Below are 20,515 nucleotides of genomic sequence, written 5' to 3' on the forward strand. Positions count from 1 at the left end.
TAATGCGCCCTAAAACGGTTTGCCAACCGCCATTAAAATACACGCAGAAGACGAACCAGGAAGAGCGTTCGCAGTAGAAGAAGAAAGAAAAGTAGTCCCCACGTTGAGTTACGTACTTCTTCACATTCTGCTGCTGTCGGGCTAACACACTAGCGGTGTTCTTTTTAGCAACGTCTTTACAACTGTAGCAGACTGTTCCATTTCTAGTATGAACGGCATGGACGACGGGCAAATGTCACCACAGACCTTTCTCTATGGTAAGATTGTCCGTTGACATTATTTTATGGTCACATCAAGCCTAACGGCATTGATGATTTAATTTCGTACCATCATTACAACAGCCGCCTCGCCTCTGTCTTTATCGGCATTGATGAATGAGAGACACTGCGGAGTAAAACGGCAGCGTGTAGATGTGGAATGGTGGCGAGCGAACTTGTATATTATGAATAGTGCTTTTGGTATTCAATCTTTTTATTGAATAGTGGAAAAATGTACACGTTTCTAGTACTTTCTACAGCCTTGTGTATTGACTCGCTGTCTAGAAATGTTAACCACGTGCTTCGGCAATATGGCGACCGGCGTTTCAGTTACTTGTGCACACTTCAAGCAAGGGCTCTTTATACCACACAGTTTAATGTTTAAAACATTAGGACAATGTTTTGCCACTAGCCAAAATACACTAAAGTGCTATATCTGATGGTGTTTGCCATGATGTGTACTTTGTGTAGTAGTGTATTCAAAAGATTCGGGGAGCCATCATGGTAAAATGTGGGTTCATTTAATTCCCACGTGGAGTTGTCCTCAGTTAACCCTCATGGTCATGGAGACCCACTAACCTAGTTTCACCCACACAGGCTAGATATGGTCATCACTTAGTCACACAAGTGACTAAAGATTAAGGAACATTATTCATTACGTTTACAAATGAAAGCCTAATATTTCGATTGCCTTCAAATCAGGGATTTAGATCATTATTTCCTTTTAACTAAACGTACATAATCGTATTTTAAAGTTCAGGGGTTTGTACATTATCATTAATAGGTAAATGTTAAATCAAATGTACGGTTCCTTTAGTGTTTTCCTTTTGTGCTATTATATCACAAAGTTAAACTATTTGAATCAAATTATTTGTATTATATTTTTGTATGATCTCCATTCTCCAATTACGAGACTATAACTGCTTACAATGTTGACAGCAATTATATTGTATGTTAAATGTTGAAGAGGATAAAGTACATTTTGACGGTTTTAAGGCAACTTTCATTTGACATATTCAGCTCATCACTGATGAGCAGCCACAGAAAAGCACCTCGGGTCTTAAACAAATTGAGAAATCAACATGTTGTATATCATCCCACAACAAATTGTCAGATGAGATTCTCATGTCATATTAAAAATAGAAAGAAGGGAGAAACACTCCAGTGCTGTGATTTAAAAAATGTTGCCATGGTGGTTAAAAATAAATGACTGACATTCACAGATATGGCTCCCTCTTGTGTACAGTTGAGTAACAATTATTTGAACACCATCTTCAAGGTCCTAGACACATGGTGTGATGAACACAGCAGTCCAACGCCTGAGAGGCTCAGTGCATAACTGCTGTAGTCCCAGGTTTCCAGAAGGTTGCATGTATAGGGTGCAGGCACATATACGCGTCAAGAGGTGCCAAGAAAACACCTAGAGCAGGTGTCTCTTCCGGGTTTTTAAACGGTGGATGGATGGAAATGACGCTCGCACGCGGCTCCAATTTGTAGCGTCGGCAAAATGTTTCTGTTTCTTTTGCTGGCGCTACAAGTTGATGCCGCGTTGCGAGCGTCATTTCCATCCACCAGCTGTTTATAAACCCGGAGGCGTTTGCTGATGTGCCTGCCCTGTGGCGCGCCTTTACTCTTCAGGTCAGTTACCCATAGCACTTTGATTGGCTAAACAGCAGGTTTGAACCGGAAATAAATATGATACAGACACCTTTTGTTTCCGCTTCTGAGCCAATCAAAGCCTGGTATGGGAAACTGACCGGAAGCCGGAACAGGAAGCGGGTATGTCATCTTCTGGAAGCCCAGGACGCTAGTTTTTTATTCCTAGGGTGGCTCAGGTTTAGGAGCGCTCGTTTTACCGCTCCGCCACATCTTTTACTACCGCGGATTTTTTAATAGTTTTTGGATTAAGGTTGGTGAGGGGTACGTTAATAGTTTTTGGATTAAGGTTGGTGAGGGATGCGTTGCTCCCCTGCTTGCGGTTATGTTTAGGTTAGAGTTAGAGATAGGGTTAGTACTAGTCATAGAGTACTAGTAGGCATAAACACTTGTGTGCGGTCCAAAACACAGACCCAGCGCTTCCTACTCCACTGACAACCAATCACAGCGCTCCAAATTCCCTCCCATCATAGGAATAAAAAACTCGCGCCCAGGACAGCAGTTAATGCCCAGAGCCTATTTACATGAACATGGTCAGATTATTCTTATTGGCAAACTACCGACTGAACATTTTTTTTCTCCCCCCACCAGGGTGTGTATTAGAATCTGGGAAGGAGGTTCTGTTTAATCCTGAGGATGATGACTTTGAGCATCAGCTTGACTTGAGAATGGTGAGTGAATGTACAAGATATCCACTTTGTTGCAAGTTGCTTAAATCTGTCTGTATACATTTTGCCATAAACTATAGTTAAAACCATGTACCATCTGAATCTTTACTTGCAGAGTGAATGTTCATTCAGGATTGAGGAAAAGTAAACTGCCAGTTCCAATTGTGTTCTTGCATGCAAAGTAGTTACTAGTGGTCAACAAACTTAGATATTTGTACTGTTTCCATATCATCAGCAGATATGCTGGCAGATTTTAAAATGTCAGATGCATTGTCTACTGTCTAGTTTAGTGCCTGCTGAGAAATCTTAATTCAGAAGCTGTATGTTTGAGAAGTAATTTAATGAAAAACTAAATTATATTGAAATCTTACATTTACTTTAATTTCATAAATTTACAGATATCGGTTCACTCTGAACCCTAATTAATAAGATAAATAAGTATTACTATTGTCCCCTTGGAAAACCAAACGTCGACCCAACATATAGTGGGGTTTTTCATCCAGGTTTGACATTAGTCCTTGACTTCCTTAGGCATGTGTGGACACAAATACCAAAGATGAACTTCACATCGTGGAAGTGGAAGGACAGGACACGGAGGGCCAGACAGTCAAGGCAGTGATGGTTTCACTGAAGCCCTCTACACTGCCGAGTGTGAGTGTAAAATCTCAAGACAATAGATTGTTTTATCTATTCCTATGTTTTGTCTAGTCTTATATTTTTCATACAACTTACTATTGGGCAGTGTGGGCACTCCATGTTTTAAAATATGAACAATATTCATCATTGTTACAACTTAAGTTGTATGCTGATTTATGTGGTGTTGCAGGTGTCTCTTGGTGGTTTCAATATCACTCCCCCAGCTGTGTTCCGCCTCAAGGCTGGTTCTGGTCCAATACATCTCAGTGGGCAGCACCTTGTCAGTGAGTATTACCAGGGATATGATTTGGAACAGTTTGCAAAGATATGACATTTACCAAGAAGAATTTATGTTAAAGATACAGTTGATAATGACAGTCAAGTCTGTTAAACGTTAACAGGCAATATGGCATTCCTCATAGATCATCATCACGCAAATAGTGATACTTGTTTAAACTAACTTGATAATATGCTCTGTGCATAACTGTAGTCCCGGGTTGGGAAGAACAACCACTGTCGAGACATTTGTCTTGTATTGATCCCCATTATAAGGAAACTTAACTAATTTGATGATTTTGATCCCGAATGTCCCCCTAAAATAAAAATCCTTAATTTTCCCCCTAAAAAATACAAGAAGCTGCACATCTGCTGCCTATTACATATTGTGTGTAAATAATTACTAAAACTAGCTACTTTACATTTCTATAAAAAAAAATGTTCTTTTATTTAAATAATTGTATGATATAATTCTAAATGTACCCCATTCAAATGTCTTATTTCTGAGCTTAGCTTCTAATCCATAATAAAAGTAAAATGGATTTCCAAAGTAAAAAATAATTGTCACCCAAGGGTGATGGCGCCCTCTAGTGTCCTCTGCTCTATAAAGCGTGGGTGGTTTCTGTTATTTGTTGCATTTGCGTTCACACTGCACTGTCAACTGCAGCATGCATGGAACTTTACTATTGTGTTCAATTTGAATCGGGCGACAATATGTACTCCCATTGATGATCCAATCATCATATAAAATGATGCATATGCCATTTGTATTTAAACGAGTATTTATATTTAAACGAGCTGAAGAAAGTCCCCACTCCACACACAGTGACAGCACTCCATGTTTACACACACAGACAGACATCCGCCACATTTGCTTCATTTCCTTCGGATTGCATTCACACCTGAAGTGAATCATAGTCGGTTGCGCTTGGAAGCGAAACCACTGTTTTTTGATGAAGTAGAATGCGCTTGTTTGCGCACCAGAATTTGAATGAGCCTTCACACCTGCCAAACGAAGAGCACTTTACGGCAATACGCAGCAGGATTGGTTTTAATTGCCCTAAAAGATCCTGGTGTGAAGACAACCGTAGTCTTGTTTTTAAGAATAGCTGAAGGAGATTACCTTTATTCTGCCAGTAGAACCAGCTGGCTTATAATTGCGATTTGACCATTTTAACGTGCTTACGATCTTGTTGCTAGTGATGGGAGGTGACCAATCCTTTGGTGAGGATTCTGATGAGGATGAGGAAGATGTTGATGAAGACGTGAAATCCTCTCAGAAACGACCTGCACAAAAGCCTGGGCCTAAGTCATCGGTTTGTATATATTTTTACAGTTGGCTTAAAAATGTATCAGTATTCATCGGCATCTAAATTAAAATAAGCAGGCTTAAAAATGTATCAGTATTCAATGGCATCTAAATTAAAATGAACCTGTTCTTAACAGAAAAAAATCAAGTTGGGAGACGACGATGGCGACGATGATGATGACGACGATGATGATGACGATGATGAGTGCGTGTATAACATATTGCTCTCATGCACTGATAATGGTACTACTAACACCAGCAGATTTTAAATATTTGATTTGTTTCCTTTTTGAAGGGAGGATGATGAGGAAGAAGAATCCCCCGTCAAGGCCAAGAAAGCAGAAAAATCCCCTCTCAAGGCAAGGCACTATCATTTCATCAGTTGAACATGTTTAAACCCTACTGACTGCTCTTTGTAGGTCTACTTTATCACATTAACAGTTTGGTATGTCTTTGTTTACAGGCCAAGCCAGCACCCAAAGGCAAAGGCCCTGCTCAGAATGGGAAGAGTCCTAAACCCAGTACACCTGTGGTAAACAATTTTCCTTTTTTTAATGTGCACACCCTAAATGCAAAACACTTGCTCTGTTCCTTTATATTTTTACTAGTAGTGTAACGATTGGGTAATCGATTCGTTGTCAATCGCAGCTTGTGTAAACATTGTTTTTCCGGAGCTAAGCCAAGATCTTAGCTAAGGAGGATTGAGCACTCTCTTCCCTTACTACTGAAAGTTTCACATGTGCAATAACAAGTGTGTGTGTGTGTGTGTGTGTGTGTGTGTGTGTGTGTGTGTGTGTGGATACAGTAGATGGGCTCTAGACTTCAGAGCAGTACAGCACTGAGTACTGTGAAAAGGCACAATGTTACTACTTTGGAATCCTGTGAATCCAATTGTGTACATAAACGTTCCTAGCAGAATATATTGTCTATGCATAAAATACCATAACGGCATTATAGGCATTGAAATTCTTGTGCTTCAATAACAAAAGATAAAAAAGTAAAATGGTTGTAATATAAATGATAAGATTTTTTTTAAATTATTATTGGAAGTTCTTTATTGGGAATAGAGATGAATCATCTCGTTTTCAAAATGCACACTTTTCTAAGCAATTGGACAAACATGTAACAGGCAGTTGGCAGACAGGAGAACAACAAAACAACACGCAAGAATACTTACAGCTAAACAGAAAAACACAGTAATTAAATGGATCATTGGATCCAATTGTTGGATGCTGAACGTATTCTCTTGGTAAATTCTGTCATACTGTACTATTTTCAGGCCAAAACTCCTAAAAATAAGGCGAGGAGCCCCAAAGTCCAAGCAGACACTACACCAGCAACATTTGAAGGAACCAAAGCCAAGATGCTGGAGGTGATGAAGAAGGTTGGTGTCAGTAATGGTCCCTTTAATATTTAACAGGAATATATGCACAACTGGTGTCAGTAATGGTCCCTTTATTATTTAACAGGAATATATGCACAACTTGATACAATGTGCTCTACATTCAGCGCTATTTAATATCACATGAATGTGATATGCAAGACACACTTCTTCATTTGTTAAAAGTGAATCACTACTGACACGAAGAGTCTGGTCTGAAATCTTCATGCAATGTTAATATTATTGGAAGTAATTCCCTAGAATTTGATTATTCTCTATTTAATAAAACTTAAATTGAATGCATTTATTATGATTGTCTTGTAATGATTGTATTGTCTTTGGGTCTTTTTTTTCCTTTTTTTTTTTTTTACAGGGAGTTGGACTGCCAAAGGTCCAGCTAAAGTTTGAGAACTTTGCAAAGAATGGATTTAAAGTGGCTGACACCAAGGTATAGTTGATGGCGATTTATCGTTTAGGTTTTTATGGAAGCATTCATTGTAGCATAGCCAGCAATGACCTTTTGTTTGGGTGGTGCATTTTATTGAAGCGTTTGATGTGTTTATACCACCTCGATTATGTTTCAACACAACGTTCAGCGCTCTCAATGCTAAGGATCATTTTACGTTGCATACTAATCTCTACCACTAGGTGTGGGTAGGCTTAATGTGTGTATTTGCTTAATCACAAAATACATTTTGATTGTTGACCTGGCCCGGGTCAAAAACCTGGATGTGTATCTCAAAGAATATGTAAATCTTCCATGGAAATGTGTAAACCTTCTGTAGAAAAATGCCATAAGACAATGGTGTATTTATTTCACCATTATATACATTATATACGTGTTCTGAAGATTTGGATTAAAAATCTGCAAATGTTATCTTTATTGCCCAATTTAAAAAAGATCAAATTCTATTTTCTGACATGGCTTGAGTGTGCAGTCAGTTGAAAATGTTATCGTAGAGTGTAAATTAGCCTTCATGCTAGCAACTCTGATTTCATGAGGAAATGCATAGATTGTGATTTCCAATCAACGTAAGACCCCCCACTGGCTCAGCTCCTTCATAGTCTATTTAATATGCCATAGGGCTGCACAATATATCAATATTATGTCGGTTTTGTGATGCGAGACTAGATATCGTTTTGCATATTGTATGATCACTCATACAATATGCGCAACAATACAAATGGAGAAATTTGTGGCCATGTCACCCAGACTTAGTATGCCCACAAGATCAAATGAGCCTTCCTAGACTTAATGCAGGCTAGGTGAATGGTGCAACTTGGTACAAAGATTCAATTGTCAGTCACTTAACCAATGCTTTCACAGTTTCAAAGGTAAAGTGACATACAGTATAGGCTTTCTCGGTCAACAAATACATTATCAAATGAAGCTCATTTAGTTCAACCACATACAACATTAGAGGAACTAAATGATAAATTACTATACGTTTGCTCCAACATGTATGGTGAACATGTTGACCAAATATTTTCACATTTAATTTTCCTATAGATTGTTGCTGAGCTGTGGACGTGGAGACAGACCGTGACTGATGCTAAATAATGTGGTCCAGGGATTTCCGCGTCCTTCATCTCCCTCCTTACATATTGTTCCTCGCAAACCTTCTGGAGTCTCATCCAGTGCCTCGTCTTTCCCATTGTATCCATTCAAGTTGAGTCCAGTTCCAACCACCCTGCTGTATCAGAGACTTGAGAGGAACTGATGCCATGTGTATGAACACAACAGGGCAGTGACCTGTACCCCCTTTTTGAAACTATCTCCTTGCCACTCGCCCTACACACTTCCACTTGGTTTGAGCATAGATATATAAATAATAGAGATGGCACTGGATGGGAGGGGAATCCTGGTGCAGTCTCTATTATTTGTATATCTATACTCGAACCGAGTGGAAGTGTGTAGGGCGAGTGGCGAGGAGCTAGTTTCAAAAAGGGCCATAAAGTCCTGTCTTTGAACTACCCTCTCGGGCGGTGGGCGGTATGCAGTATGTGGATATTGTTCCAGGTTTAATCGGATCAGGAGATCCAACTTGGAAATGTGGCTTCTTTATTATTGTATTGTATGGCACCTACGAAAGCATGCAGGGACTGCCCAAGGCTTTCTGTTTTTCTTTTGATAAGTTGATTGGGCCTCATGCAGGATCTGTGCATGCACAAATTCTGGCATCAATTCCTGATTGTAGTTTTAATAACTTCAAACCCCAAACAACTTGAGACTTTTTTTATTTGTTTTATTTCAATTTGACTTTTTATTTCAATTTGTCTTTCTACATTGGAACCAACTAATGGCCCATTGCATAGTAAAATCTGAAATTTAATACACGCAACAACTTTTTTTTGCCGTCCACTATTCTTTTAATTAAACCAGGATGGAGTTCCATCACCATAACATTAGGCCTTTGCAATCTAGGTGAGGCACATACTATATGTGGAATTTGGTGTGGCCTCTTGGTTCAGTTGCCGACTTTTCTTTTTCATAATTTGAGATTAAACAAATGTGTAAAATGCCATTCCATGTTAAGAATGTATTTAATTTTGCTTTGCGGTGTGGGTTTGTTTTAGTAAATGCTTATGCAAGTCCATTGAAAACATTTACTGTACACTTTTGAAAGGAGAATTGTCTTCCTAAATGAAGGGTGGCGAGCAGAGCAAGCTGTAAAGTAATACTGTGTCCGAATAAGATTGGAGATGCGTCTCACAGCAACACTTGTTATGACCCGCTCACCTACAAGTCATTCAAGGCTCTTGCATTTAATCATTTTCTGTTAACAATGTAACAATTTTATGTTAAGTTCAAGATTTCATTCTATTGTTGTTAGATTAGATTTTATATCCATGTGCTGCTATTGTGTTAGTACTACAATGAAGGTTACAGGAAAGAAATTGTTCACTGCTTTGTTTAATAAATATATTGACTTCCCAAGTAAGATTTCAAGCTTCAGTGATGGAATTGAGAAGTGTGTATGCTGAATTACACAAATCAATTATCTGCATCCAATGGAATTATGGAAAGCACCACATGCATGCAGAACACCCACCAGTAATTATAAATATTCCATAAAGCCTAGAGAGAAAAGCATATGACCAGGAGTCATATTTTTTTCTCAAAATGAATGGTTGGAACGGATTCAGCACCCCAAAAAAAAACCTATTTACACATGTGACAAGCTCATATTGGCCAATTTTAAAATTGCTCTTGATTTTAGCCTAGGCCATCCAGGTACCCCAACTTTGATTGGCTTCCTTGGAACAACATTTTGTGAGACACCTTTAAATATGAACACATCTGAGGAAAGCTAGTGGTAAGCAACTAAGCATTCTTTTTGCAATATGCCACAACTTTTGCTAATTTTCTTTAAGAAGACTGAGCTGCACTTTTAACTACCTGCCAACTCCCACATTTTAAATTACATGATCTAACAGTACAGTAATTTAAATGTAGCCAATATACTGTCAAAAGTAAATAACAGCATTTTCCACATTTTGTATGTCATGTTACCCATGTACACCACAAGATGGCAATAAAGCCAAAGGGAAAATATGTTAGGATGCCCAAGTTTCTTGTGTGAACTCACATCAACGTCTATCTGCTGTGGCTGTCACACAGATCCGGTTTGGCAGCATAGGCTCCTTCCCAGAGTGCAAGTTTAAGCAAGGATTACAACTCCTAAATATTGTTCTATCAAAAGTCAAAGTTACAACTGGTAAGGCTAAATGTTAACAGTTCATTATGTTTCATGGTAAACAAAAATCTAAGATATTTATTCAACAAGACAAATACAACTTCACCAAATGGTTTGATGATGACAAGGTGGGATATGTAATGGTGCTTTGCATTAACAATGCCATCAAAATGAACAAGAGGGATGTACAAGAGATTTCATAGTTTTATTTTATGTACATCATGAAATAATAAAATTCCTAACATGTAAAAACACTCCATTACATTTTGGTAAGTGTGGAAATAGTTTCCATTCAGGCACACAATGGTGCTTAAATATGCGACATGGTATTACAGTCATCAAACCTTTGGCAATCATAACGAAAAGAGTATAGTACGTGTACTACTGGGTTATTCCAATTATAGTTGTATCATTCCACTTAGGCACTTGAGAGATGATGCCAGTGTTGACATTTGAATTTCATTCACAACATGAAGGCAAGGAGAAATAAGGCACAAATAACAAGTTACAGAAAATAGCTTCTGCACATTTTAAACTGCTGGAATTTAAATGACAAAAAAAAAAAAAAAACAATTGTTCAGTGCATGCACACTGTACTAACCAGGCTGTAGTGTACACTATAGCATGGGAAAAATGTCAACATGCTGCATGACAATTTTAACAACAGTCAGGTTACTGTATACTGGTGTCAAAAGTTAAAAATTGCCATCTAAAAAAATAAATTAAAGCCTTTTGATTATTAGCAGTCACTCCACTACTTGGACAGGGAATGCAAATTTACCGTAAGTAAACATGAGCCATCTAATTTTTTTTTCTTTTGTTAAAACATTACATTAAAAACAGCAACAAAAAAATGAAGCATACACGGTACACTGCTACTAGAATATACTATCAAGTTGGACCAGTGTAGATGTGAAAGCTCCAGGCACTGGCTACCATCCTGTTCAAACGTATTCCTTGGAGCTGCTGGGGGGTCTGTTAGAGATGGGATATTTGGGTGTAGGTTTGCCCCTCGGGCAGGATGCCGCCAGCATGCCACCCCCGACTACATCCAGGAAAGCTCCAGCCCAGGCAATGAAGATGGCTGACCCAAATTCATACCTGAAGAGTTAAGAGGAAAACAAATTGATGTCAAACGAAGTCAATTTTTATGTGTGCAATTCATACCATCATGATGAAATATAGAGTTTGCAGAGTTAGTTTGGCCTGGGGCCAATTTCTTTCAAAGCCATTAGACGACGGGCTGGAACATAATAAATGGCTAATTTAAGAGATGGAACTTGCAACAGACCACCTATATATTGCTGTAAAGTTAATAAAGATTGTGGTATAACTGCATTCGGAGAACGGTGTGTGTAATCAAATGTTACAGGTGAAGATAGAAACGCTGGTGTAATCATTTTGTGCAGACCACATCCTTGGAGGACTTTTGGTTCATTAAAAAGTTAAAGAGCTCATTTTATCTGGGGATAGACAGTCCCTTTCAGAGTGTGAGATAAATGAGAGCTCTTCAGCATTTAATGTCTCTTCTTTTCAAAATCTTTTTATTGTAATTTCAGTAGTATAGATCTCAGGAATCATAGGGCAGACATAATATAATGAAAAGAGTATTATTGCACAAATCATGCCCCTTCAAGACAAAAGAAAAAACATTTCCTTCCCTTCAAGTCCCAATTTAGTAAAGCCAATTCCCAATTCCCCAGCCTCTCTACGAGTACTCCATCTCTGCTAACCCCCACAATCAGTTATTGGGAGGGTGAAGAAAGCCTCGGGTCTCCTCCGATACCCGGGCCGTCAAGCCACCATCTTCTTTCCACCTGACAGTGACAGGTCTCACTAGGGGGGCATAACGCATGTGGAGGTACACGCTATTCCCCCCCCCCCCCCCCCCACCTCCTTCCCCCCTGAACAGGCGCCCTGACCGTTTGTGGGGATCATCAATGCAGCGACAAAGATAAGCCCTTCCCATTCGGCTTCCCACCCGCGAACACGGCCAATTGTGTTCGTTGGAGCGCCCGGCCAAGCCGTATGCACCATGAAGACTAAACTCCATGGTGGTGGGCAGGAACTTTACCCTGCACCACCCGGACGCCCTGCGTTTAATGTCTCTTAATCTCTTCTTAGATATGGACAGGCATATTTTACTTAAACACAAGAGAAACCTTTCACCCAAAAGTCTAAAGAGTGAAAACAGGACATTCAACGAGGAATGGAAAGAAGAGAAGACTATGCTTTCATTTCTGTCCACATCCTACCTAGAGTTGCAACTATTGATTATTGTCTTAGCAATTATTCTATCAATTACATTTTAGCTTAATCAAATAATCGAGAAGGGTTTTAAGATATTTTAAATATATGAACAAATCGATCACCACTTAATTTGATTCAATTAATTATTTTATATAAGCGATGACATTGAATAGTTCAAGTTAACAGTGGCACCCCTAGATTCCACAGAGGGGTTCTGTGCCACAGTGCACCCTGGCCTGCAGCCTAATGTGTGACTAGGTCTGTCTTTCAGGCTCAAAATGGATAAAAATATAATAAGAATTCTTCAGGTGAGGGTAAATTCTCTATACATGGGATAGTCAGGCAAATTTTATTATTATTATATTAATTTGCCAGGATGTTATTATCACAGGCAGGCTAGTTCTTGTCCAATCAATTAAATTCAAAGCATCAAATGAAAATATCAGAAATCATGAACAGGAACGTAACAGGTGCATAATGTAGAAATGCCTTTTTACCCCCTAATAATGCATAGTTTATGCTGTCATACGACGGTGTTCCGAAAATACTAATAGTCAATCTACAAGTTCACATGTTAGAGCGACACCATTGTATGACAAAGTATAAATCAGACGTGACGCTTCGCGGCTGGACTTACTTGGTATTGACGGGAGTGAATGGATTGTAGAATGCCTTGATGATGTTGTGGGCAAACCAAGAGCAGGCAATGATCGCACTCAGAGCTGTGGAAAGGTGGGGAAAACGGCATCTTAATTATGACTGAGGAAAATGAAAACAGCAAAAATGTAGAAGAATAAACAAACATTCCAAAAAAATTAAACCAAAAAGTAGAGCTTCTTACATCCAAGCAGAAGGATGATGCCGCCAGCCATGGCAGTTCGGGACTTTTTCGTTTTGTCGTCTCCTCCACAGGTGGTGCACTTCATTCCCATAGTAGCCACACCTAATCCTGCCGCCGTTACAAGGATGCTTATGATCATAAGGGCACGGGTAGCCTGAAGGGAACCTGGGTAGAAGAAAAGGGAGGGGTTAGCTAACCAGTCAAGTCATATGACAAATATCAAACACAAGACTTACTATAACAATAACTTAACCCTAGCCTCTGTCCCAGCCTTTGAGCCTTACTCATCTGCGAAGACAAAAGCCTGGTCACAATATAAGGCAGAGACAGCATAGCCGGAAGTGTCCGTCCGGAACATCCATCAGATGTATACCCCTGGATACGATATTGTTTGACCAATCACAAGACTTGTTTCATTCACAGAATGTAAACAGATGTGTAAAAGCGTCAACGGAGTTTCCTTGAGCGGTACTTCCGCCAAAATCCTGCTACTTCCACCAAATTTCAGCACTCTTGCCCAGTGTGACTTGAATAGCCCCCCTTTAAACCCCCCCTTTACTGAACTGACTGGTGTAATACATTTCTGAATTCAACGGTCCTAAAAAGCATCTTTGATTAGGCCACCGGATTGTTTAAACATTTGAACACAATAATTATATTTAGTGTACTCTGCTACAAACCATTTGAGGAAAGAGGAAACATAAAACATTCTACACATTTGGTAAATTTACACTGTGTTGTTCGGGCTCCTGTGTCCCATTGACTCAGCCACTCCCCACCCCACCCCCATGCAGCAGAAACGGCCTCCAACCGCCAAGGAAGCCCCATGAAACTCTCTTGGCTCTTGGGTGTAGGTTGTCATGTCAGAAAGAACAGGTCTAACTAGTAAAGCGCATGTAAGGTCTCAGGTTTCACTCTGACCAAGACAAGACACTCCCTCTGTGTGCTGCACAGTGCACACAACAGGTGGATTTTCCCTCAGCTTGATTCTAGCATTAAAATGAAATACTGGCCTGTGTATCCATCCAGAGGCAAATTTCAGTAAATGCAGATATTATGAATCATAGATTTGTTTTTTTAGAAAGAAAAGATGTTAAGCCATGATCATCATAACTTATGATATGGCTTAACATCTTTTCTTTCTAACAAAAAAACAAATTGTGAAGTAAAACCATGCTGCTTTCCCCATTTTGTATTGTGCCTAAGGCACTAAAGAAGCCACTTGAAATGGCATCTAAAGATACCATTTGAAGGATTCCACTAGTCATAATAGCAGTCACATTATTTATTTATAGACTTGCTCCATATCTGGTGAAAGCTTTAATCGCACCACATTTATCAAGGTTGGCACGTGTTCATGTTTACATAGGCGATAAGGTATATTGTTTTACAGACATCTTATCAAAGGTTTTGATAAGTCAAACCGAAATCGTTTTACAGCCACTAAAATATAGGAAATTGGTATATCTAAGCTCACTCAAATATTTACCTACACAGCTACAAACATGCCTTGGCTGAAGGTGAAAAGGGGCATTCAAGGCAATCGATTAGACAAATAAATACAATATTTGAAAGAAATACTCAATTTGTATGACTGCACAGGTGATCTAATAGTCTGGGAGTAAAAGGAACAGAGTTAGAGTTTAAAGAGCTACTTTGTCAAATCACTAGTTTATCAATTTCATAGCAAGTTTCTAAACTTTCTATGATGATTATTGTACCACCTTTGCATCATTCTGTAGCCTACTGTCCAGGCTACAGGCAGTAGGCTACCACATGAGAATCAGTTCCAACTTCCAACAGTTGCAAAATGTCAAGGAATTTAATGTAAATTACTGACATTCAAATGCATGCATTGACTAGGTAGAGTATGTATTCATGTTGACAAAACAGTCCCCAGCCCTTATCTAAGCATACCACCCTGAGCCACGATGCAAACATTCTAGAACAGGTTTTTCCTTCCAACAGAGGAATTGCCATAATACAGGTGCAGGACAATGGGCTACTAGATAATCATTACCTAGAACACATTTACTGAAGTGAAACAAACTCATATTTGGCTTTCTGTGGGAATGAAACTGTTTGTAATGTAGGCTAGCCAAACTTACAGAACTTACCCTAAAATGACAGATGAGGACTCGTATAGGCTAGTATTCATACACAATTACACACATTACAAGATAGTCCTGTGAGTGAAATGTCATGGGGACTGGCTGAGTTAATGAATGTAGGCCTTGGTTACAGGAATCAGGCCTATTATAGTAGCTACAAGAGACACACTCTCAGCTCTAGTAGAACAGATTGGAATGTTTAATTCCTCATTAGAAAAACACAAGAGAAAAGATGAAAACTAAAATAAACAGATTTATAAGCTACTTCAGGCTTTTTACGTTCGTTGCCTGTACAACAGGTGCAGATCATGTACACAATTGCAGTTATTTCAGCAATGCGGTTTTGCTACTTTCCAAAAGAATGGATGAATAGGCTACTGTTCACTTACTGTCCAGCTGTAGAATGGAGTCGTAGACCTTGCATTGGATCTGGCCTGTGCTCTGGAATGCACACGACATCCAGAGGCCAGAGTACATAGCCACCGCGGTGATGATGTTGTCACCGACATATGCAGACATCTTCCATTGAGGCAACATTGTGCCGATTATTAGTCCGATCAAGCCTACTAATGATAGGACAAATCCCAAAATCTGCATCCCGGAGTTGGCCATTTTAAAGTCCTTTGAAGATTCTCAAAGGCAAAACTATGTCCACCTGCTGAAAACAAAGATGATCCTCAAATCCTCAATCTGATGGTTTTACCGTTTCCAAAGAAAAGGTTTGCTCACGATGCCTGATTAGTTAGAAAGTCACTTATTTGCCTTTCCTCAATAAGTTGGGAAAGCGGCAGAGATTTCTCGCTAATAAAACCGAAGACAACTGTTCCTAAACGCACCTCAGCACCTGTTGCTCAGCCGCACCTTCAATGGGAAAGGACTGTCGAGGACGAGCATTTTTAGGCGGTTTCAGTGCCAAGGGGGCGGGGACGAGCACGTAGTATCGACTCATCAGACTCTTCTCCTGCGACGACCTGAAGTTTCATGATGTCACTCCGCCCACCTGCACGCTGCACCCTCCCCGCACCCACACACCGAGGCACTGAAATAACCCAGTCTGACTCTGAATTCTGAATTAACCCATAGGCTAAAACTTGTAAACAAAACCAACTACACTGTACACACAATCACTTCATTACGCTTTGAGAATGTGAGACATATATAGAAGTGTCTATTTGTACGTCTCTAAATGTTTTGATGAATTGAATTGTCCACTCACAGTTAACAGTCTTTGTATTGAGTTTGTGCTTGAAATGTACTGTAATTCTGCAAACTGTTAATACATATTTCAATCAATCAATCAATCTATCTAGACTTTTCTATATTAAAAAAAGCAGTTTAGGAAGAACTATTCACACAAACTGCCTTATTCCTTTTCATGTCATGATGCTGAATCTGTAAATCATATCCTATTAATTGTTTTTTTGTTTTGAATTTCCCTTTTTTGGTAGTGTCAACTTCTCTGTTCCTCATTATGTTGATTTTGATTGTTTGGTGTTGGTTGGCTAGTACTTAAGTAGCCTAGGCAGGCCTAAAGTTCAATGGATTGTTCAAAGACTGAGCTTAAATCAGAATTTGCTACTAAAAGTAACACTAAGACTAAGTTGCTAAAATACTTTTAGTCTAGAATTACTAAAATTACTAGGTTAGGTTTCTGGTTTAGGTTTAGGTTTATTCTAAGTGGGGAACAAAGAACCTTTTTTGCATGGTGGGGAACATAGAACCTGGGGAACATGAAATGAAATGAAATGAAATCTATATTTTACCCAGGGTATCTGGGCTAAGCTCAAGAACTTGTTTCCAGCCAGGCCCTGCTCATAGAACACATTTCATCGTAGTGGTTGATGCCTTGTTCAAGGGCATTTCAGCGGTGGTAATTTTAACGTGTCGGACGGCTGGTTCGAACTGGGAACCTTCCGGTATCTAGACCGCGCCGCTATCCGTTCGGCCACCGCTGCCACGAACATAGGTACGCTCCCTATTTTTATGTGTTCACCCTGACCACCACCGGACCACCACCCTGACTGAGAATCAACCTGGGGACCATTGTTGTGTTTGGAGGTGGATATGGGCGTGGTCATGTGGGGGGAAAATGTACCTTCCATATTAAACTCATGTTGCTGTTCATTGTAACTTACTGTAGGCCTATGTAAGAGCGAGCACTCAACCAGGCAATCCGGTACAGTTTCCCTTGAGATTCTAACCCCCTTTTCTGTGGAAGTTCTTGACGTCCTACTTCCCAGTAACTGACAACATTGACTCGCCGTCATTACATGTCACCAGGTCATTTACTGCATTGTTTCTCAACTTGTATAGTCAATTCAAATACAAATCTTCACTTTCCTACATTACTAAATGCATGGTCAGGGACCACATGCAATACCTTCCGGACCACCAGCTGAAAACGCATTAAGAAACAATAAAAGGAAATGTTATTCAACACAACAGCCAAAACAGGTAGGTTACTTTATTATGTGAGGTTTAATCTTTCTCAAATTCATATAAGGAAACACAGATAGCCTAGTTCCTTCCTACCCATTGTAAGGCAGACTTGTATATTGTATTTATCACATTTGAAATGTATTGAAGGTGAAGGGATACCAATGAGTGTAAGATTTGAACTATAGGATTTTATTTGTATTTTAAACATGCATTTGGTCAATATATTTGCACATTGTGGGTTCTTAAAATGTAAAAGTGTTTTCTAGCAAACAACAAAGCCTTGCATTTATTTGATGAAATGACTTAATGTAGGTTGTCAGCTTTTAGATCTGCTTTTTAAAATAAATAAAAAAATAATCTATCTAAATTACATTTTAGGGATTCCCAGGGTTAATGTGTTTAACACAATTGTTTCTATTAAATAGTTAAATAATGATATTGTCAAAGAACATCAGACATTCTACACATACATTTACAAAAAGGAAATGTATTTAATCAGCATCCTCCATGGCATCTCCTCCAAAACCCTCAATAAACTCCAATATGTTCAAAACTCAGCTGCCTGCCTGTTTACCAGTACCCACTCCAGAGACCACATGCACCAGTCCTCCACGACCTCCACTGGCTGCCTAAAAAAGATCCACTTCAAAATGTTCCTCACCATGCACCTTTAAGGCACTCCACAACCTGGCTCCCCTCTGCCTCTCTGACCTAATTGAACCGCAAGGTTCCCAGTTCGATCCCGGGCTACCCCAGAGATAGTGTCGACGTGTCCTTGAGCAAGCCTCTGAAGTTCTGAACCTCTACAATTAGAGTCTAATTGTTCCCAGTGGTTGCCACCATTGGTGTGTGAATGTGGGAATTGAGGATACTGGCAATGGCTGGGTTTCCCAAAGGACATCATGCGTAGGGAGTGGTTGTGTGGTTCTTCTCAACAACACCCCCTTCACTGTGAATATAGATATTCCGTAGATGAGCCACGCAATGGTAGGCCTGAGGCCTGGTATGGTAGGCCTCAGGCCTGAGGCCTGCTATGGTAGGCCTGTGTTTTCATATATGCCTACATTTACCTTGCCGACATCACTTCACCTCTGAAATATTATTGAATAATATTTGGACTGCTGGACAGATGACAGTAGGCTCTATTCACTCTTAATTTTTTTTAATTTAATTTAATTTCTTTGATGCTGAAGTAGGCCTAAATATGTTTGTTTAATTTCAAAATTTAAATTTAAATGAGATGAAGAAAGTCATCACTCAGACCACACATTTCTCTGCGAATGGTTTTATTACTGCCACATGTCGACAGGTGTGTGTAGGCTAAAGAGGCTTTAGGGAAACAGGTTTGTTTATGTATTCATGCAGGAGGCCTTACGTGCGCAATGAGGACAGGTATGGCTGTGCTCTAGTCTATGTTGTCTATTTCTATGTTGTTGTGTTTGACAGTGTTTCCCAAAAAAGCAGCCAATTAGGCCGCACACAGGCTTCTGTTTGCGACCTAGGCTAGAGGGGTGTGTTCAAGCTATGTGCAACACAACATTTCTTTGGGAAACCCAGCCATCGACTGTTTGCCGCTTCACCTCCCAATGTATGAATGAATGGACCATTGTAAAGCGCTTTGAGTGTGCATAGAAAAGCGCTATAAAATACATTATTATTATTATTATCATTATCATTATCATTATCATTATCATTATCATTATCATTATCATTAATATTATTATTATTATTATTATTATTTCCTCCTGCCCCGTTCCCTCATGGGGTCCAGACCAGACCAGACCAGGTGCCGGACCTAGGTCTCCATGGCTGCCCCCTCCCTCTGGAATGCACTCCCCAAACGCATCAGAGATGCCCCCTCCCTCCCTACCTTCAAAACCGCCCTGAAAACACACGTGTTCACAATTGACTTTCCGAGTTGGCTTTGTACCAACTCTTGTTTTTAGTTGGTACTAGCTGGCCCCCCACACACACTTACGAATTACAATTGAACCCTTGGTTATTCAAATTACGTGTTGGCCATGTTATTCACACACTCTTTGTTTTTGTGTGAGCGTGTGCTGTCACAACACAACCTTTGTTCACCCATTGCTTGAACATGTCAATTTTCTTATTAACTTGCTGTGTTAAAGTTACTGTACAGTTAATGTCAGACCTATGCATTCTGGGGGCAATTCCAGGGCACTGCCAACATGATCAAAGCCACCTGGTTGAGCAGAGTTCTTAATTTCCATGTCACATGCAAATTGCGGATAGCCTACTGTTTTTGCATGTACCCATGCTTGTGTGTACAAATGGTATATCCTCCTGAAAATAGGTCTTTATTTCACAAGAGAGTTTGTAATGATAGTATATACTATATAACATTCTTGGTTTAACAAGTTTCAGTTATTGTTCTGTGATTTGTATGCTTATTGTGTTTGTGTGTGTTTAACACCTATTATTCTATTAACTTACATGATGATTATGCTAAAGGACCACCATCTATCTATTTCAGCATGCTAACTTTCCATAAAGAGAAAGACTGTAGGTTCTATTATGGAATCCCCATGCGATGATTATGTCAAATTTGGTAGGCTGTTTTCTGAACTGTCCACAGCACACCAATGAGACAGAGTGAGTAGATGGAAATTGTGTCATCTAATATGAGCTGAAGACATTTTGTGACGATATGGTTGAAAATGGACGAAGTGCTCCTTTAAGGCTGTATACGTAAACAGTAAAATATAGGTAATGTAGATTTTTGTTATGAATTTGTATTCATACAATTCAACTAGGCCTATATGATACAATCCACAGTTCTTTCATGTTTGTTTTCAATCTCTGCTCTATTAGTTATGTAGCCTACTGTACCGCAACTTTGAACTTAATTGTTGGCATGCTCTGTTGAGACACAAACATTTTAAATGTATCTTCTGCTGTAGTAGATAAAGCAGGGAACAGGTCAAGTACACAGTGAGCCAAAACAAATTCCATTGGTGAATCTTCCAGAA

At 39.4% G+C, this 20,515-nt stretch overlaps 2 protein-coding genes across 3 annotated transcripts; one reads left to right on the top strand and one right to left on the bottom strand.

Annotated features, from left to right (window-relative positions):
- The first annotated feature begins 38 nt into the window (after nucleotides 1-38).
- npm1a (nucleophosmin 1a) lies at nucleotides 39-9,127 on the top strand. 2 transcript variants are annotated; one of them, XM_079508235.1, is made up of 11 exons: nucleotides 39-257; nucleotides 2,505-2,584; nucleotides 3,113-3,232; nucleotides 3,408-3,501; nucleotides 4,694-4,809; nucleotides 4,940-5,011; nucleotides 5,111-5,161; nucleotides 5,266-5,334; nucleotides 6,082-6,186; nucleotides 6,557-6,631; nucleotides 7,694-9,127. In XM_079508235.1, exons 1-11 carry the CDS (start codon nucleotides 209-211, stop codon nucleotides 7,742-7,744), a joined length of 882 nt encoding a protein of 293 aa, XP_079364361.1. In that variant the 5' UTR covers nucleotides 39-208; the 3' UTR covers nucleotides 7,745-9,127. The 2 variants fall into 2 exon arrangements, with proteins under 2 accessions (XP_079364361.1, XP_079364360.1); XM_079508234.1 differs by having other exon boundaries at nucleotides 41-257; nucleotides 4,940-5,007; nucleotides 5,098-5,161.
- A 940-nt stretch (nucleotides 9,128-10,067) lies between these two features.
- On the bottom strand, nucleotides 10,068-15,970 carry LOC306927992 (claudin-7-A-like). The gene is made up of 4 exons (XM_079507910.1): nucleotides 15,473-15,970; nucleotides 12,973-13,137; nucleotides 12,769-12,853; nucleotides 10,068-10,982 (listed from the first exon to the last, which is right to left on the bottom strand). The coding sequence occupies exons 1-4, from the start codon at nucleotides 15,693-15,695 to the stop codon at nucleotides 10,826-10,828; spliced, it is 630 nt and encodes a 209-aa protein (XP_079364036.1). The 5' UTR covers nucleotides 15,696-15,970; the 3' UTR covers nucleotides 10,068-10,825.
- Nucleotides 15,971-20,515: the final 4,545 nt, after the last annotated feature.

The sequence above is a fragment of the Electrona antarctica genome (genome assembly GCF_951216825.1).
Source record: "Electrona antarctica genome assembly, chromosome: 8".
NCBI lineage: Eukaryota > Metazoa > Chordata > Actinopteri > Myctophiformes > Myctophidae > Electrona > Electrona antarctica.

What these genes read in the sequence shown, in the direction of transcription:
- npm1a (XM_079508234.1), top strand. Translation starts at nt 209, where the DNA reads ATGAACGGCATGGACGACGGGCAAATGTCACCACAGACCTTTCTCTAT. An exon ending in AGCCCTCTACACTGCCGAGT is followed by an intron (nt 3,233 to 3,407) that starts GTGAGTGTAAAA and finishes GTGGTGTTGCAG; the next exon opens with GTGTCTCTTGGTGGTTTCAA. An exon ending in GATGATGATGACGATGATGA is followed by an intron (nt 5,008 to 5,097) that starts GTGCGTGTATAA and finishes TCCTTTTTGAAG; the next exon opens with GGAGGATGATGAGGAAGAAG.
- LOC306927992 (XM_079507910.1), bottom strand. Translation starts at nt 15,695, where the DNA reads ATGGCCAACTCCGGGATGCAGATTTTGGGATTTGTCCTATCATTAGTA. An exon ending in CATCATCCTTCTGCTTGGAT is followed by an intron (nt 12,854 to 12,972) that starts GTAAGAAGCTCT and finishes ACCTTTCCACAG; the next exon opens with CTCTGAGTGCGATCATTGCC. An exon ending in TTCACTCCCGTCAATACCAA is followed by an intron (nt 10,983 to 12,768) that starts GTAAGTCCAGCC and finishes TTAACTCTTCAG; the next exon opens with GTATGAATTTGGGTCAGCCA.